At 30.4% G+C, this 12,589-nt stretch overlaps 1 protein-coding gene across 1 annotated transcript; it reads left to right on the top strand.

Moving 5' to 3' along the window:
- Positions 1-1,217: 1,217 nt before the first annotated feature.
- LOC107439664 (transmembrane emp24 domain-containing protein 2) lies at positions 1,218-11,534 on the top strand. Its single transcript, XM_016052334.4, has 4 exons — positions 1,218-1,630; positions 4,197-4,389; positions 5,984-6,091; positions 10,732-11,534. The coding sequence occupies exons 1-4, from the start codon at positions 1,433-1,435 to the stop codon at positions 10,854-10,856; spliced, it is 624 nt and encodes a 207-aa protein (XP_015907820.1). The 5' UTR covers positions 1,218-1,432; the 3' UTR covers positions 10,857-11,534.
- Positions 11,535-12,589: the final 1,055 nt, after the last annotated feature.

The following is a 12,589-nucleotide window of genomic DNA, read 5'->3' as shown; positions in this document are numbered from 1 at the left end:
ATCCTCCAGATTGATAATCAAAGTACCATCAAATACATCAAAAATCCGATGTTTCACGCTCGCACTAAGCACATCGATCAAAGATACAAGTTTGTCCAAGATGAGTTTTCGAAAGGACATTTTGAATTAGGTTACGTCAGAAGTGATGAGCAGCGAGCAGACATTCTGACGAAGGCACTTCGAGCACCTCAGTTTCATGCTCAAAAGACATGTAAGAGCAGTTCTTTGAGTGACAATATTGACTACTGACTGTTTTCATGCTCGAAGGAGGCTGTTATAAATCGAGCATGCTATAGCGAGCCTCACGCCATTTTTGTTTATCATGTAGAGTTGCACTTTCGTAATCTGGCAACTTCTATTTCTTGTATATTCTGAGTTTATTTTTTTCTAATCGTTCTTTTCCTTTTTTGTTTCTAAGTTCTTATTAAATACTAATTTAAAATAGCTGTCACCTTTATTTTGCTAATATTTACAACAAACCTAACCAATTCAATTCTTTATGGGCGCATAAATTAGATTGCCGATAATTTTCGCATTTAAAAATAAAAAGAAGTTTTTTTAAAAAAAACTTATCTAATTAATGAAGAAATTCTTCTTTATATATTCTTTTCAATAATAGATTGCCTTCATTACAACGTAACATCGGCGATCACGAAGTTAGTCCTACTAAAAATAATCTACAAGAAAAGTCGCGACAAAGAAAAAAAAAAAAAGCTAAGAGGTGCGAAAAGGAACATGCGATAAAACGATATGTGTTCTCAAAACTCTGATTCTGATTCTACAGCTCACCAATCAAGGCCATTTCAATATAACGAAACGAACATCGTCTTCCACAGCGCGAGTCGACATCGGAACGTAAGAGAAGAGTCTTATATCGCTATATCGTTATCTTATATCCTTGCGTGTCTTATATCGCTATATCGTTTTGCGCTCGTTACCTTTACTCGACGGCTTAAATCAGATTTCTGATGCATCGCCTTGAATGAAAGTCGCTGTATCGTCTTGCCGATATATGCGTTAAATCAATATGTCTCGATGCATCGATTTATAGCCCATGTAGAAAACAGCATCCATACGGTCAACCATCCACATTACACTCTCAACTACAGTGCGTAACTTTTTTTCCCCTTTGCTTTTTCCCTTTTCTTTACCCTTCTGCGTTTCCGTATTTGTTTCATTCACTATTATGATGTAATTTTAATGTGCGCTCCTACTTTGATCGCGTCAACGCACCTAATGTCGCAGAATCGTGTCTGTTACGATATTGCCAACCCAAAATGGTGCTTCTTCCATATTTTTCTTTGGCTGGAATTCAGCTTTAGAGTAACAACTAATAGCAAAAATAAGCAGTCAGTAGCGATCGTACATTCTAAATCAAACTTTAACGTGGCCTAAGCTGTCTATGTAAACAAGAATTAATTAGACCTCTTTAATGTTCAATATGTTTTCATTTGATGGAAGTTTATTTTGTTTATTTATTTTCATTAGTTTAATTTCATGTATAAAATGCTACTTTGTAAATGTAGATGCTCATGCGGAGGAATGTTTTTACGATAAGGTGACAGCCGGGACTAAAATGGGATTAACATTTGAAGTAGCTGAAGGAGGCTTTCTTGATATTGATGTGAAGGTAAATTAAATTATGTTTTGTTTTTTTCACTAAAAGGTAACCTGCTCTGTAGTTCAATGATTATCCGTGTACTTAGAATTTTATGAATGTTAAAGTAAAAGTTAGGGTACCCCTCTCACTTTGGCAATTTTTTTTATGTAAATGCAGAAAACAAAGTGGATAAGATTGCAGTATCGTAATCTGCTGCAGAATAATTGCTACGAATAATTGCTGCAGAATAATTGCTCCAGGTTGCGAACTGCGAGAGACTTTAAAAAAAAACATCACAGAATCGAATCAGGTCGATGGGTATAACTTGTAGATAAAATCCATTTGTTATCTTGGCGATTGTACTTAGCGCTGACTATCGCGATACTTAAATATCCCGGATGTATAATAAGAAATTACAGTGAAAATAATAGGAAAATAGTAGATTAAGGTATTGTAAAAGCTCTGAGATACACTGCCCAATAGGAGCACCCTATTCTACATTCTAACTCATGTTGACAGTGTTTCTTGTATTGTTCTACTTAAATAAATGCTAAATATGTTATTGGAACTGATTTGTTATTCTACACCAGCATTTAGGTTGTTTTTCTTGTATTTTTGGAGCATTTAGATCTGCTTTTGTCACATGTCGAAAAAGGAATCGTGGATATTTCCATATTGAGATCTGCCATTCCAACTGCGATCGCCAAGTTGTCTAATCGATTTTAAATTTTACAAAAAAAAAAAGAAAAGAAAACAAGCAAGCAGCTGTTTGGCCAGGGGTGGGTACGAATTAGCCTTTTCAAGTTTGTTCCTTTCTATGGTGTTTTTTTTTTTTTTTAAATTTCTCCTGGGCCGCTGCCTGAAAGTTCTCAGGACTGGGCGATTAATTTGCCTCCGAACATGATACAGAAGTCTCCCCCAAAAATAGCAACTCTAAGAAACATGAAGTTTATTTGTATTATGGTCAATTTTATGCAGCAGTTTAAGGTATGCTGAGCAATGGCACTTAATCTTTAAAAAAAATCTATAGGGGGTATCAGGCAGTGGCACTGAAATGGAAAAACTAAAATAAAGCTCAATTATTAAAAAACAGATGTCTTAATATACAGGTAAATCACATACCAAACTATTAGTTTAGAATGCTAAACAGACGTATAGAAAAAGATGTAATTATAAACACATTGAAATTACTCACTTATAAAATGCATATTTTTTTCCCAAAATGCTTTGAAATTATACTAATTGTTTCAATAAGTAATTTTAAAACTGAATATTAGATAAGCTGCCCTGTAAATTATGCGTAACATAATTTTCACAACTAGATTCATTAAAATAATTTTCAATTAACAGTTAATTTAATTGTAGTAAAATAAGAGGCAAAGAATGCCAGGACTTAGCAATTTAGGTACTGACATATTATGCAGGCATTATTTTTAAAATGTTAATTTCTATGCATCTACATTTACTAAAATTTAATATGAATTAGTTTGAATGCTTTATGCTATAGGAGATTTTATTTCAGTAATTAAACATACTTCAAGTCATGGGACCTTAAAAGTGCAAGTTTTCTTAAAATGATTTATAAGTGAGGTATAAGTCCACATCAGACTGATTTTAATCCATTCATCTAACCATAATCATAGAATTTCGTCAAACCATCTGTTTTATGGTTCAAAACGTTTTATAAAAATAAAATCAGGCACAGAATTCTGGGTTATTTTTATGCACGAAAACAAACGATCTTTTTACTGATAGCAAATTCTAACTATCTTTCATATTTTAGTTTCATTGTATTAAAAAATGTCATTTTTCTTCAATGTTTATTCACGTTTTTGTGTTCGACTTATTAACTTAAAATTGCATTTGCACAAAAATTTTAAATTAGTCCTTTTTAGGTATATCTGCCACGTCTCCAGTTTTTTTTAACAACGGCTCCTGTATTTTACAACAATCTTCTCTTTACCCGTATCTTCTCAAATTTTTCTGTATTTGTTGAAGAAATTTAAAAAAAAATGGGTAATAAACTGCCCGTTGATGGCAAAAATACTTCTTCTTCTCAACAGGTAGTGGTATTGCCAATACTGCAGTATGGATGTTGGGCTTATGTTTGTGAGAACGGGAGTTTGAATCCAGAAGCTATAAGTTCCTATAACAAATCAATACCTCTGGGGGTACATCTGATCCAGGAGCTCCCATGTCTTCTGGATTGGAATCAAAATTACAAGGATACAGATTTGAACATTGGTAGTCGTAAACCGAGAATTGGATCGGCTGTTCACCGATGGTTATAAAATAAATTAATTACAAATATTAATTAGTTTAGAGAAATCTTCTTTAGATTAAGATTTATAAACATATTTTTTAATTCGTTAAATGTAAGTGTTTATATTATTTTGAATTTTGACCTACATGATTATGCATGATGTTTCAAAACTTTACGCGTAGCCTAAAAAATGTTGCTAGGAAAGTCTCTTTTATTTTATTTCTCCAATGTTGGCAGGTATGAAATTGCATCTTAGTAAGTATCTCAAAAGTCATTAAGATGTTCTTCCTGAGATTGTTGTCCTTATCAAAATTTTACTTTTAATTTATGTAGATTACTGGTCCTGATGAGAAGATTATTTACCAAGGCGAGAGAGAATCAAATGGAAAGTATACATTTGCTGCCCATGTTGATGGGGTTTACACATACTGCTTTAGTAATGCCATGTCAACAATGACACCTAAAATTGTCATGTTCTCTATGGATGTTGGTGAGGCACCCAAGGCACAAGAGGCAGAAGCTGAAGGTATAGATAGCTATACTTCTATTTCCCCCATATATAGATACCAATATTTATATTCTTTTAACAGGGATGAGGGATTAGAAGTAGATTAAGATTTGTGTATGATATTTTCTATTTAGTACTTAAGTTACTTAAAGTTAAGTTGCTTAAGTTAAGTATCATGTTCTTTTAAATGATATGAACCAATTCAATTAGCATCTATTAGGACTGGACGATGATAAAATTTTGGCATCGCAATGTATCGTCACCCTAACATCGCAATATTTTGATGCATTGTGATATTTTGGTACATTGTTATGTTTTACATTTAATACTACATAAATTCGCAATTATTATGTTGCATTTTTTAAATAATTATTTCTCAATATTTAAGGACGTAGATGTCTGAAAAACAGCTGTTAAAAAACATTAAAAAGCTGGATTGGTTGTAAAAAAAAAGGAGGAAAAAACATTGCATTCGGATTCATCATGTCAGCAAACGATGAGATCGTGATATAAAACAGGCGGGGAGCGATAACAATTATCGCTGCAGCTATCACTGTGAACGTATGAAGGAAAATGCTCTTCACGCGGGCTTGCTGTATTATCGGGATTGATGTATTATCGGGAAATATCGTCCACATTTCAGTAAATCACAATTTTAAAAAATTGCCAAGCCAAACGTCGAATTGGCAATGATTGCATAATAATCTATATTTTCCGGTGTGTCAATTTATCGCTCAGTCCTAGTAGCTATTACTTAAAAATATATCATTTAGCAAAATCTCGGAAATTTCTTTTACAAAATCAGATAAAAATATATTAATCTTACGTATTTACCTCTAGATGGTAGTAACTGTGGCTTGATTGATGTGGACTAATTGAGGTAACTCAAAATAAACTTAACTTTTATTTCTAAATAAGAAAACATAATACAAGCAAACGATCTTAGAACGGACAACCTTGCTCATTGTTGGTCAGAACAAAACTAACTCTTTTTAGGAAGGAGGAAATAATGTGACGACAGCGCCATATCTGAATTCACACAAATAATAGACAAAATTATAAATTCTGATTTTATGAGCACCATTTAAGGTTTCGCAATATTATGGTTTAGACGATAATTTTTGGGTAAAGAAATGAACTTTTGAAGCTTATTGTGAAATTCCAATTTAGATTCAGAGAAGTATAAAATTTTGCTTTAATTGTTAATAATTTGATCACAAATGATTTTGATCTTCACAAGACTGCTGTTTTCTTTGTGTTATATGTGACAAAACTAACAATGGTTATAAAATTAGCTAAAAAGTGTTATATTTTACATGATTGACAAAGTTGGTGAAGAATTTTAAACAATATTTCAACTATCTCAAAAACTCAGAGGTTATTTTTTATGTGAAACAATGAAGTTTTAAATAAAAGTATACTGAATTCTGACAAAATCAGTTGGTTTGGGTAAATATTACTTTTATTTTTTTAGTTTCCTAAAAAGTCTCTAATTTTTAGTTATTAGGTCCAAAGGGGCCTACTATTTTGATTCAAATTTACTGGCAGCCTGAGATTTTGTTTAAAAATTTAATAGTTTTATTGTCAGTTACAAAATTGATTTATTTTTCAGCTCATCAAAATAAGCTAGAAGAAATGATCAAGGAACTGTCCACCTCATTAACATCAGTAAAACATGAACAAGAGTACATGGCTGTTCGTGACAGAATACATCGTTCAAGTACGGTTCCCCTCTTCTAATATTCTTCCTCTTTTAATTCTTTTTGGGGTGCACAACATGTATATATATATATATATATATATATACTAGCTGACCCGGCAAACGTTGTATTGCCATATGAATTATTTCTAGAGTATGAAAATATATCTATATTATATAAAACGCTAATACGTATGTATCAATAAAACCGATGATATTTCTTTTCTCGTGTTGGCAACAGTTTTTAATTGATAGGATTCGGCGCGCAAGAGCACGTAGTGAGTATCATATGGCTAATCTATATTATATAAAACGCTAATACGTTTTAATTGATAGGCTTCGGCGCACAAGAGCACGTAGGGAGCATCATACGTCTAATCGGGTGAATTCTCACCGAATTATCAAAAAAAAATCTCACAAAATTATCTTCATCGAAGCCGATGCTTTACATCCGGCATTCAGTACTATTTCATATTGTTTTACAACACATGGTTTTAGCCCTCTGGTGGGAAAGACTTTAAAGCAAAACTTACAACAGTTACTTTACTCAGCAACTGAAATTTAGAATAGTGTGATTAAGAAAAATATGCGAACTGTTTGCAATTTCAAATTAATATTGAAATCCACAGGTTTAGAATTTTCTACAGTGAAAAGTTTTCGGAACTTCAGTGTTTAAAAAGTATACAAAAGCTAGACGTTAAGAACGTATCCAATGAGCGAGCAAAGCGAGCATCGGATTGCGAAGCAATCCGAAATGAACTGTGAAAGCAGTTTCGGGGGTTGGCGAGCGCCAGCGAGCAGGGGGCGAAGCCTCCTAGTCCTATTTATTGTGTGTGCGTATGTGGTATATGAGTGGAAGAGGCATGGAGCGCTGTGAGCGATGACGGAATGTGAAAATAACAACACACCAAATAATAGTTTTTTTAATTTATTGTAACTTTTTTTTTATAAATTGTATATACAAAGAATTCCGAAAATATTAGTCAATATTAATCTCTTAGTGCAATGGAGTGTACAATATCTTTTGTCATCCCGTCTCTAGCAAACACAAATAAATTGGATTGTTTCCCCACTCGAGAGCATGCCACGTATAATTGTCCGTGTGAAAAACATGGTGTGCTCAAATCTAAGACACAAACAGACATTGCTTGACTTGAAATGCTAATCTAATGGGGAACTGAATGCGTTTAAATTGAATTGGCACATCTGTGGGTATAATAGAGATTCGTGGAAGTAATATACTTTCACCCCGGAATTTGTCATTTAAAATAATGACTTCGATAACATTGTTCTTTAATTTTTTAACGACTAATCCCGTGCTGTTGCACAGACGTGGTGGGTTCAAATTACGAAACAAAATAATTGGAGATCCAACTTTGAGTGCAAAATTATGCGGTGGTATGCCTGATAAATCCAATGAGTTTAAAAACTCTGTTGGAAAATTTGGAGCTGATGTACCGGCCAATTCGGTACTGCGTTATTTCGTCGTTGTTATTCACTGGAAGAGCAGTCACATTGGTATTTTCAACTCGAAATACTGCCATATTATATACTGCCTTTATTCACATATACTTGCAAATATATTTGATGTTCTTCTTTTAAGGGCGAGCGTAAGTATTAAAGTTTAATATGACTTGTTGCAACGTGTGTGAATATTACTTTTGATTAATTATGTTTCTACGTCTAGTTTGGAATCGTTTAAATTAAGATATATTTAAAATATACGTTAAATTTTTCCAAAATATGAAAAAACATTAGTTATAAACCTATTCTCAGACCTACTGAATATACATATAAAATTTCATCAAAATCGGTCGAGCCGTTTAGGAGGAGTTTAACCACTAAAACTGTGACAAAAGATTTTTATATATATATAGATTATGTGTATTATATATGTATGTAGATACAGTACAGAACCCGTTATCCGGAAATCAGAAAACCAAAAAACCGGAACGAAATTCGATAAATTTCCCGCCATTTTTCAAACAAAATTTTTTTTTTTCCTTATAAGATTTTAGGATTTTTCTTTCTTTTTTGAAAGATGTTTATCTTACCATCATTTTAGAAATAATCATTAGTGTATTACTTCATCGTTTTTTCTTCTTTTTAAGATTATTTCCCCCCCCCCCAAATTTTTTTTAAAGTTGGGTTTAACAATAAAAAAACGGCTTTTTGTAGCGATTCAGAAAACCGGAAAAATCAGTTATCCGGAATAGGGATGGTCCCGATCGTTCCGGATAGTCGGTTCCCTACTGTATATATATTTATATATCCAGATATATGTGTCTGTTCTCACACTGCTGCTTTTGCTATATTAATACAATTTTAAAAAGGGCGCTCATTTTTGCAGATAAAATTGTGTGATTTGATGACGAGATAATATCTTTTCATTATTTTGTTTACCGGCTTTTTCAGTTTTTTTAAATAAGTAATAATAATTTTAAAAAATTCAAATAAATTAATATTTTTAAAAATATTTCAGTTTAATATTTTTTTCTTCTTTTCTTTTTATTAATCTTTATCATATTATTTTTCATGTTATCTCTTTTTTTTTTTTTTTTGAAATATCAAGAATTATTTATTAAAATAAAATATTTACCGTAAAATATTATAAATACTCAATATTTATCAATCATTGTAAATCTATGTAAATTAAATAGCTTTAACTCTAATTTTTGTAATATCAATAAGATAATACAATTAAAATCAAGACTATTGTGTTTTAAAAAAAAATGTGCAATTTTCCTGAAAGTATTAATTCTGTACAAGTGAATTTATTGGTTTAATATTTATAATATGTTTTAGAAGTACTTTTCCATTTCGCCGGCGATAAAGATTGCCACTGCAAATTCACCAAATGCAAATAAATTTATGTGTTTTTCTTCTTCTTTTGTTTATATTTTAGATGATAACTATTTGAAAAAAAACATAAAAATAGATGAATAAAATAGCTGAATCTTCTTGTGCTGGTGAAAGGACCCTTTTAATTTTAATTGATAAACACATTTTTGTTTAATTTAGTATTTTAAAAATTAAACAGCAATTTTAAAATATTTTTCGATTTTGTTATTTGCATCTAAAATTTTAATTAAGACTTCATTTTAAATTTAACTAATTGTACTTAAAGTTTCATTAATTTTTTATTATAAAGGACCAAATAACATTTGATATTGATTAAGATGAAAAAGATTTGAACTATTGGGAAAAGCAAAAACTTTTTATTTTTTAACACTGATGATAGTGTCCGTAATGATTTAAATACCCGAATCAAACGACCCTTTGAACCTCTAAAAAAAACTGACTGCAAAAATTTCTAAGAATTAAAGAAAAAAAAATTATAGCAAATTAAGAAAACGAAATGAGAAAGTTTTAACTCATGGATAAAGTATTATTTTCCCTGAATAGAATAAAAATAAAACTTAGAATTTCAAGAGAGAAAAAAAGGAATAAATAGTAAATCTAAATAGTAAATAAAGGAATAAATAGTAGTACTTCAGGAATACTAAAAAATTAATAAAAAATGGCATTTAAGAATAGAAACTCCGTATTTCTACGTTGAAAGTTGCTGTCACAAGAGACTTGCAGTCACCAAGATGGCGCCGTGTCACTACTTAATCTACGTATCCAGGGCTTTAAAAAAAACATGAGTGGAGAGTAAACTATTGGTTTTATGAATTTGGATCAGTGGCAATATCACGTTTTTGTTTTGTTTTGTTGTAGAGAACACACATTTTGTTTCTTAGAAAATAGTTTTAAATAACAAATTCCTTGTTCAGATTATGTAGTTAAGTTTGGTTGAGATGAAGAACAGGAGTATAGTACTTTGCAGACTTAATTTTTTTTAAAGAGTTATATAGTATTACAGAATTCAATTGTTTTTAAGTTAGAAAAATGCTTAATCCTTCTATGTAAGCTTGGCAAGCATTATTTTTGTTAATCATATGTGTGTATTGGAAATTTTATTAAAAAATTACAATAATCAATAATTACCAAATCAAAAATTTTTTTTCAAAATATTTACATTTTTTATTTTGTATGTTTTAGAATAGAGAAAATAAGCTTCATTTAATTGAAGTATGGTGTGTAGTAAAAAAGTCTTTTGGTGTGTAGTAAAAATGTTTTTTCTTTCAAATTTTACCATATTAACATTTGGTTTATTATATCATTGAATTTAAAAATAAATTATTTGTGCTCTGTTTTTGATTATAAATAGATTCAATATGGTATCACCTGGATATTTTTAACATTTGCTTTCAAAGAACTTCGCAATATTTTCATGAGTTCGAAAATTTTTTCATTTAAATGAACATTTAATGCATTTTAAATAAAAAAGAAGCTATATTTCTTTCATTACATTTATTAATGAAATTCAAGGTTATTTCAAAAATTTTATTTCCTCAAAATATGCATTAAAATTGTTACTTTTTTTGTTTTGTACTTGTACTTTTTTCTCTTTATATTTTAAAATCAAAACTTTTGCTTCATTTACTTTTGCATATTACTTTTTAACAGTAAGCTTCCTTATCTATGTTATGCGCCATATCCATCACTTTGAAATTGGGTGTTTTTATTTAATGTTTATATATTATATTAAGCATAATAATATTTGATTTTTAATATTCTTGTGATAATTTTGTGAAAGAATAATTTTAATGTTCCAGTTAATGAAAGCACCAACTCCAGAGTTGTGATGTGGGCTTTTTTCGAAGCTGTTGTTCTGGTTGCGATGACGTTTGGGCAAGTTTACTACTTGAAAAGATTTTTCGAAGTCAGAAGAGTTGTATAAATTTATTTGTTTATATTAGGTGGCAGCACAAATATTTGTTTTGTTTTTAAAAGAATTGTATTCATTTGCTACAACAAATCAATGTTGGCCATTGTTGAAAACTCCTTAAATCTATCCTCATAAACAGTGGTTAAAATTTGTAATTTTTTTTTAACATTTCAGTTTCTTCGGGTCATGTTTTTTATTATGTTGGTTTTACTCCTATATTATAGTGTTTGAAATTCTGAATTATTTTTGTAATTCTTATTACTTGTTTTGTAATTCTATTATTTTGTAATTCTTATTACTACAATGTAATTCTTATTACCTCACTTCTTATCTTAAATACATCACACATGATTTACAAACAATGGTACTGACTCTACCTTTCAGTCTATTTTAATTTTAAAAAGTTACTAAGCAGGTTTATTTGTTTGAAATGATGTATAGAAATAAATCATTCTTTAAAAATTGATGTAACCCTGATGTAAATTTTTCATCTTTAATATTCAAAGCTGTGCAGATTTTAAATGCTTTTTCTGGAGAAAAAAAAGTGTGAATCAGCAATTGCATCGTGTCATTTCTATGAAGCATGTTTCAGTGTTGCCCATTTTGATTGTGATATAAAAATTAGTTGTAACAGATGCTCAAAACAAAATTTGCAATGGAGTTTTAATAAATATTTTTCTCTCCACTCCACCCACTGTTGCGTTTTTATTTATAGTTAAGAAAAATAAATTCAACACTAATTTAGGATTGCGGATGAGTGGTATTTTCAAAATTATAACACATGTGCCGGAAAAATTCGTAACTGTGTTTGCTCAGCAAATCTCTTCTTTTCACACATTCCGTTTATTTAAAAATACATTTGTTACGAATCAATTCTTTTTGGAGGCATCAATTCATCGCCAATCATTTTATTTCAGTTGTTCTCGATACATTCATGCCCGAAGGAGCACTTCTTGAAAGCTCATATTTTGTTGTTTTCAGTCTAATTATTATTTTTTCATTGTTACGTTTGTTAATAAATATAGAAGGACATATTGATTGTTTTCTTACTGACCAGGGCATCAAATGGTAGAGATATACGCATATCCCGAAATTCGAAATAGATTTTCTATCAACGTTCAATGTTTTCAGCTTTATTTGTGGGTCCCAAATACCTGTAAGAATGTGCTGCCATCTATTAAAAAGTTACATCACTAGCATCAAGGGTGCATAGCATTTTTAAAAAGTGCTTAAAGGTGCTTATTTTTGATTTACGTTTTTTAAAGGTGCTTTTTTTGTTTGGGTTTGTAAAAAGTGCTTAATTTTAAAAAGATTAATCTTTTAAAAAGAGTTTTTATCTTTCCCATGCCGATTGTCCTTCTGAATATTCCCTATTTTCTCTGCAATGTTTATCAGAAACTAGTTAATTTATCAAGATTATGTGAAGTTTTTGAATTTTATTGAGTTTATGTGTATGAATAAAGAACTTAAAAGAAAAAAATAATTTTTATAACTGCACAGATCCTAATTATGATGCTTTTGTTTTTGGAAAGTGATTAAAAATATTTTTTGAGTGCTTGAAAAGTACTTGTAGGTGCTTATTTTCGGTTGAAGAATCTGGCTATGCACCCTGAAGGAGGAGTATAGAGAGATATGTGATGCCAAATGGGACAGAACCAGAAACTTTTGGTTTGGTTCTTTAATTTCCATAGAAACGGATGTATTCCACGTACTAAGAAAACGATATCACCCTGAATTACTTGTTT

The sequence above is a fragment of the Parasteatoda tepidariorum genome, chromosome 2 (genome assembly GCF_982258835.1).
Source record: "Parasteatoda tepidariorum strain Cologne lab strain chromosome 2, Ptep-v5.0, whole genome shotgun sequence".
Classification (NCBI taxonomy): domain Eukaryota; kingdom Metazoa; phylum Arthropoda; class Arachnida; order Araneae; family Theridiidae; genus Parasteatoda; species Parasteatoda tepidariorum.
This window is presented reverse-complemented; position numbering and strand designations above follow the sequence as displayed.

What these genes read in the sequence shown, in the direction of transcription:
- LOC107439664 (XM_016052334.4), top strand. Translation starts at nt 1,433, where the DNA reads ATGTTCAATATGTTTTCATTTGATGGAAGTTTATTTTGTTTATTTATT. An exon ending in ACAAGAGGCAGAAGCTGAAG is followed by an intron (nt 4,390 to 5,983) that starts GTATAGATAGCT and finishes TTTATTTTTCAG; the next exon opens with CTCATCAAAATAAGCTAGAA. An exon ending in TGACAGAATACATCGTTCAA is followed by an intron (nt 6,092 to 10,731) that starts GTACGGTTCCCC and finishes TTAATGTTCCAG; the next exon opens with TTAATGAAAGCACCAACTCC.